We start from the raw sequence: 21,503 nt of genomic DNA, 5'->3' as shown, positions 1-21,503 counted from the left end.
TAGCTACAACTAATCAGGAAAAAGATCTTGGAGTCATCATGGATAGTTCTCTTAAGACATCCATGCAGTGTACAGCGGCAGTCAAAAAAGCAAACAGGATGTTAAGAATCATTAAAAAGGGGATAGAGAATAAGATGGAGAATATCTTATTGCCCTTATATAAATCCATGGTACGCCCACATCTTGAATACTGTGCACAGATATGGTCTCCTCATGTCAGAAAAGACATACTGGCATTAGAAAAGGTTCAGAGAAGGGCAACTAAAATGATTAGGGGTTTGGAACTGGTCCCATATGAGGAGAGATTAAAAAGGCTAGGACTTTTCAGCTTGGAAAAGAGGAGACTAAGCGGGGATATGATAGAGGTATATAAAATCATGAATGGTGTGGAAAGCGAATAAGGAAAAGTTATTTACTTGTTCCCATAATATAAGAACTAGGGGCCACCAAATGAAATTAATGGGCAGCAGGTTTTAAACAAATAAAAGGAAGTTCTTCTTCACATAGCACAGTCAACCTGTGGAACTCCTTGCCTGAGGAGGTGTGAAGCCTAGGACTATAACTATGGAGGTTAAGTCTATTAATAGCTATTAGCCAGGATGGGTAAGGAATGGTGTCCCTAGCCTCTGTTTGTCAGACAGTGGAGATGGATGACAGGAGAGAGATCACTTGATCATTACCTGTTAGGTTCACTCCCTCTGGGGCACCTGCATTGGCCACTGTCAGTAGACAGGATACTGGGCTGATGGAACCTTTGGTCTGACCCAGTATGGCCATTCTTATGTTCTTAAGTTTTTCCTAAGGTCTAACCTAAATCTCTCATGTTGCAATTTAAGCCCACTACTTCTTGTCCTGTCCTCAGTGGGTAAGGAGAACAATTTATCACCCTCCTCATTATAACAACCTTTTATTTACTTGAAGACTCATGTCCTCTCTCAGTCTTCTCTTCTCCAGACTAAAGAAACCCATATTTTTCAATCCTTCCTTGTTGGTCATGTTTTCTAGACCTTTAATCATTTTTGTTGCTCTCCTCTGGACTTTCTCCAATTTATCCACATCTTTCCCAAAGTGGGGCACCCAGAACTGGACACAGTATTCTAGTTGGGGCCTTATCAGTGCTGAGCAGACAGGAAGAATTACTGTTTGTGACTTGCTTACAACACTCCTGCTAAAACATCCCAGTATGATTGCTTTTTTTGCAACACTGTCACCTCATATTTAGTTTGTGAGCCACTATAACCACCAGATACTTTTTTGCAGTACTCCTTCCCAGGCAGTCAGATCCCATTGTGTATGTGTGCAACTGGATATTCCTTCCTAACTGTAGTACTTTGCATGTGTCTCTATTGAATTTCATCCTATTTATTTCAGGACCATTCCTCCAGTCATCAAGATCATTTTGAATCTAATCCTCTCCTCCAAAGTGCTTGCAACTACTCCCAGCTTGATATTATCTACAAACTTTATAAGTGTATTCTCTATGCCATTATTCAAATCATTTCTAAAGATCATAAGTAGAACTGAACCCACAACAGATCCCTGCGGGACTCCACTCAATATGCCCTTCCAATTTGATTGTGAGCCACTGATAACTACTCTGATTACGTTTTTCAGTCATTTATGCCCCCAATTTATAGTAGGTTCATCTAGGCTATATTTCTCTAGTTTATTTTTTGAGATCACAAGAGACTGTATAAAAAGCTTTACTAAAGTTGAGATATATCACATCTACTGCTTTTCCCCATCCACAAGGCTTGTTACCCTCTCAGAGATGAGGTTTGACATGATTTGTTTGACAAACTCATGTTGACTGTTACTTATCACATTATCTTCTAGTTTCTTACAAACGGATTTGATGATTTGGTGCAATATCTTTCACAGTACCAAAGTTAAGCTGATTGGTCTATAAATTCCCAAGCTTGTTGTTATTCCCCTTTTTTATAGATAGGTACAATATTTGCCCCTTTTCCAGTCCTCGGGTATATCTCCTGTCCTCCACAAGTTCTCAAAGATAATCGTTAATGGCTTAGAGATCTCTTCAGCCAGTTCCTTAAGTATTCTAGGATGGCTTTAGTCAGGCCCTGTCAACTTAAGACATCTAACTTGTCTAAGTAATTCTTAACTTATTCTTTTCCTATTTTAGCATCAGATCCTACCCTATTTACACTGGTGTTCACTATATTAGTCATCCAATCACTGCTAACTTTTTTGGTGAAAACTGAAACAAAAAAGTTATTTAACATTTTGCCCATTGTTGAGTTTTCTATTATTGTCTGTCTTTCCCTCCTGATTAAGTAATGGGCCTACCCTGTACTTGATCTTCCTCTTGCTTCTAAAGTACCGTAAAATGTTTTCTTTTTACCCATTATGTCCCTACCTAGTTTAATCTCATTTGTGCCTTGGCCTTTCTAATATTGTGTGTGGGAGTGGCGGTGAGTTGCATTCTTCCTTTGTAACTTGACCTGGTTTCCACTTTTTGTATGACACTGAGTTTCAGGCAATTGAAGATAAAACGGTTACTCACCTTCTCGTTAATGATTATTCTTTGAGATTTGTTGTTCATGTCCATTTCAATCAGGTGTGCACGCGCACACGTGCACGGTACCTGGAAGATTTTCCCATAGTAGGCCTGGGCACCCCCTGGCATTGCGCCTTCATGGCACTCAATATAGAGCCCTGCCAACCCACCGCCCCATCAGTTCCTTCTTGCAGGCTACTCCAGCAGAGGAGTAGGAGGGTAGGTATTGGAATGGACATGAACAACACATCCTGAAGAACAACAGTTACGAGAAAGTGAATAACCGTTTTTTCTTCAAGTGCTTGTTCATGTCCATTCCAATCAGGTGATTCACAAGACCAAGTTCAGAAGATGGGGTCGAAGTTGTCTACTACTGGAGCACTGCTCTTCCAAAGGCTGCATCGTCTCTGGCCTGCTGAGTGATCACATAGTGTGTGGTTAAAGTGTGAATGGAGGACAGTGTCATTTCCTGGGTGGGAACCTGCACCTGGAATGCCGTTGAAGAGGACTGGGCCCTGGTAGAGTGTGCAGTGATCGATGGAGAGGCTCCTTTGCCAGGCTGTAGCACTCATGGCTGTAGGACGTGATCCATGACGAGATACGTAGAGAGGAGACAGAAAGACTTTCCCATTCTGTCCACCACTGCCACGAATAACTGGACAGATTTTCAGAAAGGCTTTTGTTCTCTCGATATAGAAGGCAAGCGCTCTGTGGACATCCACGAGTGAAGCCCTTGCTCCCAGCGCGCTGGAGTGCAGCTTAGGATAGAATATTGGGAGGAAGATGTCCTGGTTAATGTGAAACCGGGAGACAGCTTTGGGAGGAAGGCCGGGTGAAGCCTGAGCTGAACCTTGTCCTTACAGAGCAGTGTGTAAGGGGGCTCTGATGTCAGTGTCTGGAGCTCAGGACACCCTCTTGGCTGAAGGTTATTGCTACCAGAAATGCTACCTTGTATGAGACATTTGAACCTTTAGTGACGTGCTTCCTGCTCTAAGGGCCATGAGTCTGGAAAGGACCAAACTGAGGTCCCAAGCTTGGACAGGTTGTCGGACCATGTCGGTACCTTAAGGAAGCAGCTGACACTAGGGTTAGCAAAGACTGAGTGGCCCTCTGCACCTGGGTGAAGGCAGAGATGTCGGCCGCATGAACCCTTATTGACGACATGGACAGCCCCTGCTGCTTGAAATGGAGAAATATTCTAAAATAAATGGCCCAGAGGCGCGCATCGGGAATGATGGTGCTGCGCCGACAGGACTGCAAATCTCTTCAGCTGGTAAGGTAAGTGGCTCTTGTGGAGGTTTACTACTGCCAAGGAGGACTTGTCTAACTGATCTGTGCAAGGAAAACTCCATCAGGTTCAGTCATGGAGTTCCACGCCTGAGGTGCAGCGACCTCGAGGTTCGGGTGTGGAGATAGCTGTGAACCTGAGTTGGTGAGTCGGGAAGAGTGGCCAAAGTGACTGGAGTTTCCACGGACATTTCCAGGAGCGATGTGTACCAGTGCTGGCAGGGCCAGGCTGGAGCTAGCAACAGCACTGAAGCTTGTTCCCTCCGTATCTTGAAGAGTATCTTGTGAACAAGAGGGATAGGTGGAAATGTGTACGGAGATGGCATCCCCATGGGAGGAGGAATACGTCCGTGATGGGTCTGGGTTGTGATTCAGGAAGGAGGCAAAACTTCTGGCACTTCCCATTGTGTCGTGTGGCGAACAGTCTATCTGGGGAAAGCCCTCACTGATGGAAGATTGAGGCTGCCACATCCGGGCGAAGGGACCACTCGTGGCCATGGAACGACCTGCTGAGATATCCACCAACTCGTTCTGTACTCCGGGGACATATGATGCTTGCAGATGTATTGAGTGCTCTACACAGAAGTCCCACAACATGAGGGCTTCCTGGTACAGAGAGGATCATTCACCCCCATTTGTTGATATAGAACATCGCTGTGGTGTTGTCTGTCATACCTGATCACTTGCTAGGGAGATGTGTATCTCAAAGTCTGGCATGCAAAGCGTACCTCTCTCAGCTCTCCGACACTGATGTGGAAATTGAGTTCCACCTGAGACCAGAGGCCTTGTGTTCTGAGTTCTCCCAAATGTGCTCCCCAGCCCAGAACTAATGCATCGGTCACTAGTGAGAGGGACGACTGAGGGCTGGTGAAGAGGAAGCCTGCACATACTGTCTGTGCATCAAGCCACCACAGGCGGGGAACAGAGGGCGACTCTGTCTTTGCTAACCCCTAGTGTCAGCTGCTTCCTTAAAGGTACCGACATGTCCGACAGCCTGTCCAAGCTTGGGACCTCAGTTTGGTCCTTTCCAGACTCATGGCCCTTAGAGCAGGAAGCACGTCACTAAAGGTTCAATCTCTCATACAAGGTAGCGTTTCTGGTAGCAATAACCTTCAGCCAAGAGGGTGTCTGAGCTCAAGACACTGACATCAGAGCCCCCTTACAAGGGGGCAGGGTTATGATCCTGTCCAAGCTGTTCCGGACTGGCCAATACGCTAACGCTAGCCATGACTGAAGAGGTGGAAGTCTGAGTCTGGCATGCTGTACTACATAGGGTACCATGTAGTCCCAGGAGTTTCAGGCAATTACTTGCTGTGGTGGTGGGGAACTGCCTGACACCTCGTGATGATGTCGCCGAGGGACCTGAAACCTTGCTTCGAGTGCTTATGTCGTGTCCAGTACTTCCCCTATAAATTCTACCCTCTGAACTGGGGACATGTTGTATTTCCCCATGTTCAGGAAGAAGGCACAGTTTCTTCGAAATCACCAGTCATCGAAGTATGGGAAACACTTGTACCTGCCGTCTGTGCAGGAACACAGCGTGACTGCCATGAACTTGGTAAAACATAATGCGTCACTGGACAGGCCAAACAGGAGGGACGTGAACTGGTAGTGGGTGTGGTTTTCCACAAACCTGAGGTATTTCTGTGGAACAGAGTTATTGCTATGTGAAGTATGCATCCTTCAAGTCAAGGGTGACATACCATGTCTCCTGGATCCAATGAAGGGATGATAGAGGCAAGAGACCATGCAGAACTGAGCTTCTTCACAAATTTTTTGAGTTCTCACAGGTCTAGTACAGGTCTGAAGCCGCCCCTTTTTCCTTAGAGGAAAAGAAGCCCTGCCCTTCTGCTCCTAGCCAAGGAGTGACTGCCACCTCCTGTATAAGGAGTAACTTGTGAGTGGGGTCCCTGAAGAGTGATGGGGAAAGGGGGGTGGAAGGGTGGGAGGGCACAGAGTTGGATTGGAGTATCCCCTCTCTACCGTGCGGAACACCCAGCGGTCCGAAGTGATATGGGACCATGCACAGCAGAAAGGGGACAGTCGGGAGGAAAAGGGTAAGGTGAGGTAGATCCATTTTTTTTTCTGGTGCACTGTCCTCAACTGCACCTTCAAAAGGCCGGTTTGGGGCCAGAAAGTGGTTTGGGTTGGCCAGAGCCTTGGCCTGAAGACAAGTGTGGCCTCTTTCTGCCATTCTTATTCCTCCTGTTGGTAGAACCGCAGAGGAGGTTGAGGCCTGAAAGGTTTTCACTGTGTGATGGGAGTGTGTAGGCCCAAGGATTTGAGGGTGGCTCTAGAGTCCTTTAGGCTATATAGTCTTTTATCTGTCTTCTCCTAAAACAGAGTCACACTCTCAAAACAGAATCCTGTATGGTTTGCTGGACATCTTACAGGAGACCAGAGACCTGGAGCTAGGAGCCCCTTCTCATGGCCACTCCTGTAGCCACGACTCTCATAGCTGCGTCAGCACTGTCCAGTGCAACCTGGAGGGAAGCTCGGGAGATTAGCTTGCCCTCCTCAACTAAGGCTGAAAACGCCACATGGGAGTGTAGGGGGAGCAGCTCCACAAATTTTGCCACTGAAGTAGCGGTATTAAAAGAGTACAGACTGACAATGGCCTGTTGATTGGAAATATGGAGCTGAAACTCATCCATGGAATAGATCTTCCCCCGAGAAGGTCGCATTTTTTTAAGCCTCTCTGCTTTTGGAGGAGTGGCATTGAAAACCGTGTGCGGTAGCAGTGGTCCACAAAAAGGGAATCAGGTTGCGGGTGGGAATAAAAATGTTCCTAACTGTTAGAGGGCACAAAATACCCACTGTTCATTGCACTTGGCAGTGGGTGGAAATGGGGCTAGGGTCTGCCACAGGGTTTTGTTGGTTGTCTGCAATCGTTTTTATGAGCGGTAGCGCAATACGGGAGGATCCAGAGGGCGTGAGGCTATCCACCATGGGATTGGAATCTCCTACTGCCTCCTCAGCCTGATGCCCAGACGCTGGGCAACCTGGCACAGCAACTGCTGCAACACCCAATGTCCTCGAGTGCTGGGCTACAGCAAGTACCAGTCTGTGCCTTGTCCAGCGATAATGAGGAGGAAGCCCCAATAATGGCAGTGCTGGGAGCTCGGGGACCAACTGGGTTCCCTCGTTGGAGGGTGTTGTGCCAGAGGGTGCCGTGGAGAAGGAGAGTACCAGGACATCATCGCCAGCTTCCCTCTTCATTGCACTTGGGGTTGCAGAGTGGTGCAGACAGGGCTGGAGCCACCTCTGTGCTAGGGAACGGAGAACAGCACCATGAGACGCAGCAAGTCTTGAGCTGCTCGAAATTCTCCAGTGTCTGAGGGAAGTTGCTTGGACAGTTGCTGGCCAGTAGGGTCTGGCAATCACGGTGGGCCCGGACATAACTACCTCGCCTGGGCAGGAGTTGGCGCAGCCCTGCCCGGAGACCTGGTGCTGTGGCCTGACTGGGGTTTCACAGCTGTTAGCTCCTTAGACTTAGCCGGGGGCAAACACTCCCTCTTTGCTGCTTCTTCTTCTGAGGCACTGGCAACTGAGACCAGTGCCTGGTTGATTGGCCATGGCAGGAGCTGTGCCAGTGCTGAGTGTCTTGGGAGGAGTCCTTTTTTGGCACCGGTTTCCAGGATGACAGTACCGGGGCACTCCGCACCAACGAGGACATGCTGGGTGTGGGGTCCCCCAACCCAAGGTCTGAGTGGGGGCAAAGAGCTGCCTCCATTAGGAGAACCATATGTCACTGTTCCCTTTCTTTAATAGTTCTGAGATGGAATTTGCAGCAGATCCTACACCTGTCCTTTTGGTGACCTTCCCCTAGGTACCTTAGACAAGAAGCGTGGGGGTCACTCTTTGGCATGTGCTTAACCAGACCTCATAGGTTTTGAAACCCAGGGACTGCAGCATACCGCAGTTCCAGGGAGTCAAAAGTGTGGGGGGGGAACCCCCAATTAACTAACTACTATATAATTAACGGAGATAAAGGCACTTGCTGGGCAAGGACTATGGGATGTTCCAGCTAACCGTCACTGGTAGTAAGAAGGAACTGACGGGGTGGCGTGTCGGCAGGGTTCTATATTGAACACCATGAAGGCATGACTCCAGGGGGCACCCATGCCGACCCCATGGAGGCTGCTATGGAAAAAATCTTCCGGCTACCATGCATGTGCACTTGCACACACCTGATTGGAATGGACATGAACAAGCACTCAAAGAAGAACTTCTGGTTAAGCCAAGGTGGTCCCTTATAATACTTCCTATCTTTTCTATGCATTAGGATAGTTTGCTCTTGTGCCCTTAATAATGTTTGTTTAAAAAACTGCCAAGTCTCCCAAACTCTTTAACATTAGACTTCCTTCTTTGTCCATACTTGTTTCTTTGACTTCAGGCATTTTGTATGGTGACATGTATATTGGGGGTGCTATGAATGATTATTAAAAATAGATGATAAAATAAACTGCCCTAGAAGCCATTATTTATGGTATCAATAACTAGTTTCGCCAGACAGTGCCAAGATTCAACCAGTTAATATTGAAGTATACATCTCCTCCATGATGGAATGGTCTTTAATGTCCTCCATGCAAAAAAAAAAATAATCTTGTCCCAGATTTATATTTTTTCCTTTCTGATCTTAACATAAAAGACTCTTCCCACTCAATTTAATGAACTCTCTCTAGATTCAGTAGCTAGCTAACAATTTTTTTTTCTGATAGGTTTCTATTGTACATGTAACATTAGAGGATCTTTTATGTGATACACATTAAAAAATTTTTTTTGTTTTTTTTTTACTATTCATAATTTTACTACATATCATGACAAATGATATACTTACCAATGTAAAAAGTGACAGAGTCCTGTGGCACCTTATAGACTAACAGAAGTATTGGAGCATAAGCTTTCGTGGGTGTCACATGCGTCTGACGAAGTAGGTACTCACCCACGAAAGCTTCTGCTCCAATACTTCTGTTAGTCTATAAGGTGCCACAGGACTCTGTCGCTTTTTACAGATCCAGACTAACACAGCTATCCCTCTGATACTTACCAATGTAAGCTTCAGAATCACCAATATACATTTCAATGCAATGTCCAAGCATGGTGACTGAAAATGTGTCATCCCTCCTAAGACCAAGGGCCTGTAAAAAACAGAGTACAGAATATTCAATAGGAGAAACAGATATTTGCAACATCATAGCATCATAATAACATCATAGTTTTTTCTCTTCATTTTTTTTGTTTACTTTAGTTGCTGCTGCAGATTATTATGATAGAAGAACACACAGTCTTCACTATAAAATGAGGCTACCCTTCCAACAAACAAACAAAAAATACTGCTACCTCTTTACATGACAAAAAGTTAAGAGTGCAGAGCCATTGGCCATTATCTTTCAAAACTCATGATCAGGGGAGGTCCTGGACGATTGGAAAAAGGCAAATATAGTGCACAACTTTGAAAAAGGGAAGAAGAAGAATCCGAGGAACTACAGACTGGTCAGCCTCACCTCAGTCCCCAGAAAAATCATGAAGCAGGTCCTCAAGGAATCCATTTTGAAGCACTTGGAGGAGAGGAAGGTGATCATTAACAGTTAACATGGATTCACCAAGGCCAAATCATGCCTGACCAACCTGACTGCCTTCTATGATGAGATATCTGGCTTTGTGGATAAGTGGTGGACATGATATATCTTGACTTTAGCAAAGCTTTTTGATACGGTCTCCCACAGCAGTCTTGCCAGCAAGTTAAAAAAGTATGGGACGGGATTACTGGATATAAGGTGGATAGAAAGCTGGCTAGATCGTCAGGCTCAATGGGTAGCGATCAACAGCTCAATGTCTAGTTGACAGCAGGTATCAACGGAGTGCCCCTGGGGCCGTTTTGTTTAACATCTGGATAATGGGATGGATTGCACCCTCAGCAAGTCGTGGATGACACTAAGCTTGGCGGAGAGGTAGATATGCTGGAGGGTAGGGATAGGGTCTGGAGTGACCTAGACAAAGTGGGCTAAAAGAAATCTGATGAGGTTCAGCAAGGACAAGTGCAGAGTCCTGCACTTAGGACAGAAGAATTCTATGCACTGCTACAGGCCGGCGACCGGACTGGCTAAGTGGCAGTTCTGCAGAAAAGGACCTGAGGATTACATGGACGAGAAACTGGATATGGGTCCAACAGTGTGCCCTATTAACAAGAAGGCTAACAGCATATTGGGCTGCATTAGTAGGAGCATGCCAGCAGATCAAGGAAGTGATTATTCCCCTCTATTCAGCACTGGGTGAGGCCACATCTGGAGTCCAGTTTTGGGCCCCCCCATACAGAAAGGACATGGACAAATTGGAGAGAGTCCAGCAGAGGGCAATGAAAATTATTAGGGCGCTGGGACACATGACTTATGATGAGAGCCTGAGTGAACTGGGCTTATTTAATCTGCAGAAAAGAAGAGTGAGGTGGGATTGATAGCAGTCTTCAACTATCTGAAGGGGAATTCCAAAGAAGATGGAGCTAGGCTGTTCTCAGTGGTGGCAGATGACAGAACAAGGAGCAATGGTCTCAAGTTGCAATGGGGGAGGTCTAGATTGGATATTATGAAAAACAATTTCACCAGAAGAGTGGTGAAGCACTAGAACGGGTTACCTAGAGAGCTGGTGGAATCTCTATCCTTAGAGGTTTTTAAGGCCTGGCTTAACAAAGCCCTGTCTGGGATGATTTAGTTGGGGTGGTCCTGCTTTTGAGCAGGGGTTTGGATGGATGACCCCCTGAAGTCTCTTCTAACTCTAATCTTCTATGATTAACAAAACTAAAACTAGGTACACTAAACCCACCTTTGTTCCAGTACTAAAATTTGTCCACCGAACAGCAGTGCAACCTTTCCTCCTCCATGAAGGAAGATGAATTAATAAGATATAATACTTATAGCTTCTATACTAAGAATCTTTGAGCAAGTTTGTTTGTTTGTTTGTACAGCTAAATTGAATATATAGACTCAAACTAAAAAATCTATTAATATGAGTTGACACTGAGTTTAATTTAGGGGTAAAAAGCATTGCAGGAATGTTATCCCCAAACCAAGCATTACAAAAACTCAGAAAATTCAGTGTTAAGGTTATACTTAGAAGAAATCCAATCATGTTAAGGTGTGGAACCCTTACACCCAAAGAACCTTCATTCAGCTCTGCAGTGATATTATATTATAATCATATAATTATCTTTATGGTACTTTAGTGTTTGTGGCCACAGACTAGATTAAACTGATTTTTAAATACACCGGTTTTTCATATTTTTTTCCCCTCTCCGTGTCACTACAGGGAAGAGGTAGCTAATTTAGAACCTAATTTCTTGAAACATAAATTATACCATATTTCAATGAATTCTAACTATCTGGTAAATCTGAAGAGTAAACGTCATTCACTTATTAGGATAATCTGGGACATAAAGGATGACACATACTACATTTCTTAAGGGATCCTTTTAAAATTATTTTAATTTAATTAACAGGTTTTACTTGTAAATGCTCAGAACATTATTCTCTATTCAAAAGAGTAACTGCTGTAAGTTTGGGAAGGATACATTGTACTTTTCATATATAAGGCAATGAATTTGTTTCAAGTACACAAATAAATGTAACCCTACATATGCAGCTGTGACCAGCACCTCTCTCATTTAAACCATATACGTACCGTATGAAAATAGTCAATTGCACTTTCAAAATTGCCCATTAGACTATGTATGTATCCAATAGCAGAGTATGTGGAAGCATTCTGAGAATCAATACTAGGGCCTGACGATGATATTCTAATGCTTCTTCATATTTCCTGTTAAGTTTAAATATAGAGTGCATATTAGTAAGTTCTACAGTGCAAGTACTGTCGTTGTACTACGTTTGTACTCTGACTAGCACGAGACCTACCCTTACTAAAGGCTTAGGTGACTCTGCAATATAAATGTTAAATAAGTTATTGCTTCATACTTGCAAGATGAAAGAATGGACTAAACCTTCATGACAATCACAATTTTATTACACAATAATTCGGAAAGAGAAGGTTACTCACCTTGTGCAGCAACTGAGGTTTTCGAGATGCGTGTTCCTGTGGGTGCTCCACTTTAAGTGTCTTGGTGCCCTGCACTTCTAATTGGAGATTTGTAGTAGCAGTGCATGGTTGGCCGCGCACATGCCGCAGCTGTCTTGCGCTGCTCCAAGCAGTTACTTAGCAGTGCACAGCCGACCGTCCCCCCACTTCCTTCTCTACCCCAGGGGATTGGCGTGAAACTCGGAAGTAGAGAGGAAGAAGGGGAGTAGTGGAGCACCCATAAGGACAACCATCTCGAAGAACCTCAGTTACTGCACAAGGTGAGTAACCTTCTCGTCTCTTCTTCAAGGAGTGTCCCTGAGGGTGCTCCACTTTAGGTGACTGTTGAGCAATGCCCCTCAGTGGAAGGGAGGGGCTTTGGAGTTGGTTCACTGAGTTGGATAACCCTGAGTCCAAACTGAACACCTGCTGCTGACTCTTGTTCTAGAGCACAGTGTTAGTAAAAGTATGGGCAGATGCCCAGGTAGCTGCTTTACCAAATGTCAGTAATAGCTACTGTGACACTGCATCCCATATTCTTCATAGATATATTATTATGGTATGATTATGGCATAACTATGATGTATTTTAATACAAGATAGGTTGTGAGATAATATTGTAAAGGTTATGATTTACTGAATATGATTATCCTATTTGTATGCATGTATCATTTTGATATCTGAAGTTAGGAATATTGTCTATGTATCTATTACAAATGTACAGGGTGAATTTCATGAGCTTACACTGTACTAATCTCTGTGCAGCGCAAGGCAGTATAATTTGGGTTTACCTGCCAGGGGGTGTGTGCTCTTGAGCAGTTGACAGTTCCTTAGCTGTAGACTCTCCATGCAGAACTGATCACAGCACCCTGTAAGTTCTGCAGCTGGGTGTGTCCCTACCTGTGTGTGTGTTGGTGAAAGAACAAGCTTGGAGAGCTTGGCAACTTATCACAGCATCACAGTGCGAGAGGGAGCCCAGGCTGGTGGGTCAGGGGGGCTCACTGTATCACAGTTCCAGGTGGCATCCTGGGGGGAACTCATCACAGGTACATTATTGAAAAAGGCCATAGATGTTGATAATGCTCTGATGGGGTATGTGCAAACTCCCAGTAGAGGTTGCAGGTTGCTGTTTTGATAGCACAAATGGATACATCCAGATATCCATTTGGATAGTCTTGTTTTGAGATGGTTTGGCCCTTCGAGCGTTTGTTATGGAAACTGATAGTTCAGATGATTTTCTGAATGTAGGAAAGCTAGTGCTCTGCAGACGTCTAGTGTGTGGAGTAAGGCCTCCCTGATGTTGGTATGCAGCTCTGGGAAATATCCAGGTAAGTATGTGGGATGATTTAAATGAAAAGGGGAGGCAACCCTGGGTATGAACTTGGGGTGCGGTCATAGGATTACTTTATCCTTAAAGAATGTAGTACAAGGTGACTGTGCCATTAGGGCACCTAGTTCTCCCACCGTCTACTGACGTGATGGCAATGAGGAAAGCAACCTTAATTAATAAGTAACAGCGAGAAAGTTGCAAGGCGTTCAAACAGTTTTCCCATGAGACCGCATAGAACAAGGTTGTGGTCCCACATGGGAGTAGGGTTTCTTAGTGTGGGTTAAGTGTTTTCTATTCCTTTAAGGAAGCGTTTAGTCATCGGGTGAGTAAAGATAGTGATTCCATGCACCTTGTTGTGGATGGAGGTGATGGCAGCCAGATGTACTCTGACAGAGCTGGTGGATAGCCCAGATTTTTTAAGACCCAGTATATAGTTGAGGATTCTAAGTAGTGGGGCCAACTCTGGAAAGATCTGTTTGTCCTGGCACCAAGTGCAGAATCATTTCCACTTATGTAAATATGTCTTTCTTGTGCTTAATCTGCGACTGTTAAGTCGTATATCTTTCACTTCTTCAGAACAGTCCTTTTTACCCCCATCAGCCATGGAGTAAACCAGGCTTGGAGGTGGAGTACTGCGAGGTTAGGATGACAGACATGCCCCATGTCCTGTGACAGAAAGTGAGGCACTAGGGAAGGGTTTTGAGGTGATTTTACTGGCATCTATCTCAGGTAGGGACAGACTCATCTGTCTCATGTTTGTCTGGTCATGTTGGTGCAATGAGAATGACCCTGGATTTGTCCTGCCTGATCTTGTGAATGACTCGGCTTTGCAGTGGGATCACAAGAAATGCATACAACATTGGCGCTTCCCATTTTATGAGGAGAGCATTGCCCAGGGAGTGGTGTCCCAATCGGCCCAAGAGCAATATTGTGGGCACTTGATGTTCTGAGCTGTTGCAAATAGGTCTATAGTGGGGAACCTCCATAGTTCAAATATAGCTTTGAGAATTCTGCGATCCATTTCCACTCGTGTGTTTGTGAGAAGTCTCTGCTTAGGGGGTCTGTTGTTGCGTTCAGACATCCCGGCAAACAGGATGCCAAAATCTCTATGTTGGTGATGCACCAATTCCAGAGGTGTATTGCCTCTGAACATAGGGGATATGATCATGCTCCCCCTTGGACAATATTGCATGCATGTTCTATATAAATCGCCATAAGGATCTTGATTGCATTGTTCTTGATTAAAGGAGAAAGTGCCTGCATGCATTTCGGACTACCCTTAGTGTCCGCTAAGTTTATGTGCAGGTTGGACTCTGCTGAAGACCAGCGGCCCTGGACCATATTGTCGTGTAAATGTGCCCCCTAACCAACTAGAGAAGCATCCATCGTGACTGTTATGGTTGGAACTTTTTGTTGGAAAGGGATTCCTGAGCAGATGTTCTGTGGTTGTGTCCACGTTAGCGAGTCTTTTACCCTGCATGGCATCATGAGGTGTTAGTTGAGAGAATGTCTGTGTGGTATATAGACTGTTCAAAGCCAGGCCTGTAAGAAACTCATGTGAAGCCAGCCATATTTTATAACAAACTTTACTGCCAATATGTGCCCCAACAGTTGTAAACACATTCTGGCAGACGTTTGTGGGCTGTTCATCACTGTTGAAATCAGGTTGACTAGAGTGAGGAAGGGTTGTTGGGGTAACATTGCTGTTGCTGTGAGACAGTCGAGGTAGGCTCCTATGAATTCCAATTGTTGGACAGGGACCAACATGGACTTCTGTACATTTATCTATACCCCAGGCCCATGAACAGGGTTATTGTGGTATGTTTAGCATTTATCACTCCTTATGGCATTAGTGCCCTTAGGAGACAGTCGTCTAAGTATGGAAAAATCACTTCCTGTCTGCAGAGGGTGAGTTGCTATGAAAGGAAGAATATTGGAAAAAAACTCTTCGGACAGTTGACAAAGGGTAGCACTCTGTATTGTAAATGCTGATTCCCTAGGGTGAATCTTAGGAATCTTCCGGTGTGCCGAGTGAATGGTAATATGAAAATAAGCATCCTGGAAGTTGAGGCTGAGAGCCAATCTCCTTTTTCTACTGCCAGAATATGTGGAGAGAGTCACCGTTTTGAAACTGCGTTCTCACAAATTTGTTGACTTTTCATAATCCAGGATGGGTCTCCACCTGCCGTTCTTTTTCTGAGTAAGAAATAATGGGAATAAAAACCTCTCACCATTTTGAGATAGTATGGGTTCCACAGCACCTAGCTGTATGAGGTTGTTTATTTTCCTGTTGTAACAGCTGCTCATAAGAGAGTTCCCGCAGAGGGATGGGGGGAGGGGAGCGAGTAGGTGGGCTAGAAATAAAGGGGATGGAAGTAACCTTCTGGATAATATCCAGAACCCATTTGTCTGTTGTCTGACAGTTCCAGACTGTCCCCATATTACCTGGACGGTCTCCGAATGGGCTGGGGACCAGATCTGGATCAAGAATCAGAGAGGTGCGCATGTCTCATGCCCTCAACCACACCTTCAAAATGATTGTCTGGAGGTGGATGGTTGAGACGTCAAAGGCTGATCTTGATTCTGCCGACGTCTGGTCTGTCTTTGTTTACGTCATTGGTCATACTCTCTTTGGGGCTCAGAGTACGGAGCAGCCCGGAATCTCTGGTTGTAAAACCTGCCTTGTTTCTTTTTGTTTGCAGGTACACAGATGTCCAGGGTTTTTAAGGTCATCCGGGAGTCCTTTAAGGTATGTAGAGATACATTGGTTTTGTCTGCAAACCAATTTTTGACCATCAAAGGGTAAGTCCTACATGGTGCTTGGACCTCCCTGGGGAACTCAGAGAGGGGGAGCCAGGATGCCTGGTGCATGACCATGGATGTAGTGATGGACTGTGCTGCCACGTCTGCAGAGTCAAGAGAGGCCTGTAGGGCTGTCCTGGTGATGAGACACCCTTCTGAGATGTTTGCCTTATAGTGTTCCCTTTTGTCATCAGGTAAACTTTTAATAAATTACAAAATTTTGGTAAATAGATTGTGTGTGTATTTTGCCAGAAGGGCTGAATAATTGGCTATGTGGAAGTAGTGTGTGGCAGAGGAGTAGGCTTTCCATCTGAAGAGGTCTAGCCTTCTCCGGTCCTTATCATATGGTGTCGTTCTGGACTAGTGTGGTTTTCCCCCTTGGATTTTACCGCATCCACCACCAGCGAGTTTGGTGCAGTGTGGATGAATAGAAACTCCACCCCTTTCACTGGCACACAATATTTACAGCGGGGGGGGGGGGCTGTCGCGGACTATTTTTGCTGGGTCCATAATGGCATCATTAATTGGCAGTGCTATCTTTGCTGTTGAGGATGCCTGGAGTATGTCTGTGCGCTTTGTGTTGGGTCTCTTGTAGCTCAGCTAACGAAATGTACAGAGATTCAGCTACACTTTTGAAGAGGTCTTGAAAAGATTTGAAATCATCCCCTGTAGTGTGTGTGTGTGTGTGTGGGGAGTGGCATTATCATTTCGTCCTGTGATGAAGATGATATGTGGGTAGGCAGCAGGGTGTCACCTTCAGGTGTGTCATCGGGCTCCTCTATCTCTTCCTCTTGTGTCTCTGAGGGTGTTGGGACAGTTGGAGAAGGGGACAGAGTTGTTTTGGACCTCGGTGGGTTAAGGGGCCTGAGGTTCTGGGCCCTATACATAGCCCCTGGATCCCAGTATGGCCAGTTGGATGGGAAGGGTATAGGCGGCAGTGCCCATGGTTGACCATACCAGCCCCGCATGTCTGTAGATGTTTGGTGCTGAGAGGGTCCAGGTTTAGGGAAGGAATCACAAGAAGTGTATAGTACTGCCTCATCCTCTTCTTCCTCATCACTGGAAAAGGGAGGGTCTGATCCACAGGGAGTGGTTACCAGGCTTGGTCCTGGTCTTGCTGGGGTACCGTTGGTACTAAGTAGGGGAATTCCAGGTGTTGAGGCCACTATCAGGTTTGCATGCCTCATGAATTGCTGCAGAACCATAAGGCTCGGTGCCAGGGATGGCATCACGTACTGACCAGGAATTAGGGTCAAAGCTGTTGTTGCCGATTACTTGGAGCTGTGCTGGATAGGTACACAGCAGATGGTGACACTGTACTGCTTGGTGCCGAGGTTTTCTTGGGCTCCGTAGGTGCCGAGCTGGGAGGTTTGGTTTTACCGCATGCACCTCCATTAGAGCTTTCCCACATAGGGTCTTTAGCTCCTCGGGACATCTCAGTACGGATGTTCCCAGTGCCTCACGGTCTGGCGCTCTTGGTGCCATTGGTACCAGGGCAGATTTTTCATTTGGAGGACTGCTTTCTTTAGGTGATTCTCATTGTGGGGATGGGTCTGACCGCTTTTTGGTAGCCTTTCTAGGAGCAGGCTCCTTAAAATCCGTTGTTGAAGTAGATCCCGTCAGACGCTGCCGCTGGTGACCAGGAGGTGTCCTGGACTCGGGGCTGGAGGCTGGTCTGAGGGATTTCTCCATCATCAGGAGCTTTAATTGGAGATCCCTAGCTTTCCTTGTCCTGGCAGTCAATTTTCTGTAGTGTGGACACTTTTCGGTAACGTGTGCCTCACCGAGGTAGCTGACACATGGAGCGCGGCTGTCAGAGACCGGTATGGAAAGTCTGCAAGTCAGGCAGCGTTTAAAGCCAGGTGAGCCGGGGAATGCCTGAGAGAGCAATTCCTTTGGAGAAAGAATACGAATAACCCCATTTTTCTCTCTTTTTTTCTTTAATCAATAGCTGAGTACCCGCCAGAGAGGCGGGGGTAAAGGCAGAAAAAAAATATATGTTTAAAAAATATATAAATTAAAATATAAACATAAGATATAAGGGCAAAAGGCTAGGGTAGCTAACTATGACTAAGCTAACACTATTGGGAACAACTGCAAACTATTAAGCTCTCAAAGGTAAAAGAGGGCACTGCTGTAGCTCAACTCAAGCCAAAGGCAGTAGAGAAGGAACTGGGGATGGTTGGCTGCACTCCACTATGTAACCACTTGGAGCGGCACAAGATGGCTACACAAATCTCCAATTACAAGAGCAGGGTGCCGACACCTAAAGTGGAGCACCCACAGGGACACTCCTGAAGAACCACCAAATTTTCCCTTATACAACATATCCCTTCACATTTAAGATTTACAAAATTGAAGTGTATGAAAAATCTTCATGAAAAAGGTACTCTATGTTTAGATTTAAATCCTGTGTGTGGAAAGAACATCTTACTACTTATTAAAGATAAGCTTAATTTAAAGTTGCCACATATGCATATTTGTACCCATCTGCAAAAGCATGGGGGTGGATATAAGATGCAGTAGCTTCCTGCAGTCACCTCCCACTGAAGAGGATCCTATCTTACGTAGCAAACTACTGTAGAGGTTTAATGCTGCTTGAGGCAGCACTACCTACCTCTTCACTTGGATACAGCTACATTCGAGATGTGAATGGCAGCATAACTGGGCCAATCATGCTGCCACTGTTGCTGGGGTGGGAAAGGACATGGAAAGCTTAGGAAGATAAGCATTCTCTGTAGATTTTCTGACATTGTTGGGGTGTGGCAGGTATTTTATGGAAATCTTCAGGTGCTGCACAGAAAATAGTATTTCTGCTACCTCCACCTTTGCTTCTAATTCTGCGTTCCAGAGGCAGGCAAGAACATAGCATTTACGAAATTAGATATTTTGATGTTATGGGGAATATGAGGATTTTCAAGATATTTTAAAACCTTCAAATGAAACAAGATATAAGCAATTCTTTACTTGCTTCTGAACATTTTAGGTATATCCCATAATTCCCTTCAAATACCAGACAGCTTTTCCTGAAATTAAAATCATCCATGAATCAAATTATGTATTGCAATCATTCATTCAGAACCCAAGACACATACAAAAGCACACATGCTTACAGCTAGATGTCATACTACAAGAATGTCAAGCTACTATAATTAAAACACACATCACAAATCTCAGAGGACTGTTAGATAGTATTTTCTCTATTCAGAAAGTTACATCTGTTTTCCTGGTTAACTCTGATTTCTATTATATAAAACTGTATTAATAGCAACATGTAAATCTGTCAGAAATGCCTAGAGAATGAACAATTAAATATAAAATTTGTTCGCTGTGCAACCAAGCCTTCCACACTGTACAACATTCATATCTCTTCTAGCGTGTAGCATTTCACTGTAGTCTGTCAATTTAATTTTAAATTAAAATGATTTTTTGCATTAAAATGTTTTACAGTATTTAGAAAAATGTCTTAAATACATGGACTCAAACAAAGAATACAGTATTGGCTGCTCTAAATGTGATGTAAATATTTAGAATTTTTTTTATTGTAGAAATTTAACAAGACAAAAGTGTTATTAATCAAGACAAGGATTTTGGAAAACCCTCTATAATTATACTAACGATACTCCTGGGGGAATTCTATGCTACCTGCGCATGCACATATTAATGAGCCCTGCAGATTTCTAAATTTTTGCACAGAAAAAACCTTCTGACAAAATGTTGCCAGCAGTTGGACTTTTTCCACCTGACTGCGCTGTGGTGCTAGAACAAAATTGCAGCACCCCACATTGAGGGAAGAGAGAAAACTGCCTTGGCAGCGCTTGTCAGGCCAAGTCAGGAGACAAGGGCTGTGAGGTGCTTGGGGGGTGGTGGTCAGACAGGGGCTCAAAAGAGCTAGTGGGGGAGGACAGACTGGGGCAGTGGCTGAATGGGATGTGGAGGCACAGGGCCACGGGGGTGGGGAAGGAGGTGCAGGGCACATGGTGATGGGTGGCTCTGTGTGTGGTGTGTGTGTGTGTGTGTGTGTGTGTGTGTGTGTGTGTGTGTGTGTGTGTGTGTGTGTGTGTGTGTGTGTGTGTGTGCGCGCATAGCTACAAAGGGACAAGGGAGTGGTGGGTGAGGGCATAGAGACACATGGGGACAGGGGCAGACGTGCTTGACTGAATGGGAGAGGCTAGGAGTCAGCCAGTATCTGCCCCCTCCTCCCCTCAAAACCCCCCCAAACTGTTCCATACTTTTCCCATCCATTCCCAACAACTCTCCAAGTTCACACTCAAGCTCCTTCTCAGCAATTTACTTCCCTCTCCCTCAGCATCTCTGAAGAAGTGGGTATTTTACCCACAAAAGCGTATGCTCAAATAAATCTGTTAGTCTTTAAGGTGTCACCAGACTCCTCGTTGTTTCAGCTCCTCTGTTACCCCTGACTCCTCCAAGACTTTGCACTGTTTTTGAAGGGTGCAGGAAATACAGTTTTGTATTGTAGTTTTAAATGGATATTGTTCAGAGTTCTGTATCAATATGCCTAGTAAGGAATCTTTTTGTCAAAAAACATTTCCTGAATCTTTTTTGTTGTCTGTATTGTTACGCTCATACCTGCTGACAGATATTTTGAAATAAATGACCAAAAATAATTGGAACTGGTGTGATTATATGTGTTATTTTGACAATAAAATATGCAGAATTTTGCAAATTTTAAAATATTGTTGTGCAGAATTTTTATATTTTTGTTGCAGAATTTTTAATTATTTGGCACAGAATTCCACGAGGAGTATAATGATTAGTTTCCCAGCAGCATGGCATTTTGTTTGCTTTGGCAAAGTGGGCAGCTGTTACACAGAATATACTTATTTCCTAAGTATCAGAGGGTAGCCGTGTTAGTCTGGATCTGTAAAAGCAGCAAAGAATCCTGTGGCACTTTATAGGACTAACAGACGTTTTGGAGCATGAGCTTTCGTGGGTGAATACCCCACTTCCTCAGATGCATGTAATGGAAATATCCAGGGGCAGGTATATATATGCTAGCAAGCAAGCTAGAGATAACGAGGTCAATTCAATCAGGGAGGATGAGGCCCTGTTCTAGCAGTTGAGGTGTGAAAACCAAGAGAGAGAGAAACTGGTTTTGTAATTGGCAAGCCATTCACAGTCTTTGTTCAATCCTGAGCTGATGGTGTCAAATTTGCAGATGAACTGAAGCTCAGCAGTTTCTCTTTGAAGTCTGGTCCTGAAGTTTTTTTTGCTGCAGGATGGCCACCTTAAGGTCTGCTATAGTGTGGCCAGGGAGGTTGAAGTGCTCTCCTACAGGTTTTTGTATTGCTGTGGATTGTTTATCAAGAAGAACCTGTTATCAGCATGGACATGCATCCTTATAGCAGACCTTAAGCTGGCCATCCTGCAGCAAAAAAACTTCAGGACCAGACTTCAAAGAGAAACTGCTGAGCTTCAGTTCATCTGCAAATTTGACACCATCAGCTCAGGATTGAACAAAGACTGTGAATGGCTTGCC

General features: G+C 44.8%; 1 protein-coding gene across 1 annotated transcript in view; it reads right to left on the bottom strand.

Moving 5' to 3' along the window:
• The window catches only part of CDC16 (cell division cycle 16), a 77,550-nt gene that overhangs the window by 4,535 nt on the left and 51,512 nt on the right, over positions 1-21,503 (bottom strand). The window contains 3 exon segments of the mRNA XM_030569187.1: positions 8,856-8,946; positions 11,483-11,568; positions 11,571-11,617. Coding sequence (XP_030425047.1) covers positions 8,856-8,946; positions 11,483-11,568; positions 11,571-11,617 — 224 coding nt within the window.

This window comes from Gopherus evgoodei, chromosome 1 (genome assembly GCF_007399415.2).
Source record: "Gopherus evgoodei ecotype Sinaloan lineage chromosome 1, rGopEvg1_v1.p, whole genome shotgun sequence".
Lineage (NCBI taxonomy): Eukaryota > Metazoa > Chordata > Testudines > Testudinidae > Gopherus > Gopherus evgoodei.
The sequence above is the reverse complement of the archived record's forward strand: the minus strand, read 5'-3'. Positions and strand labels throughout refer to the sequence as shown.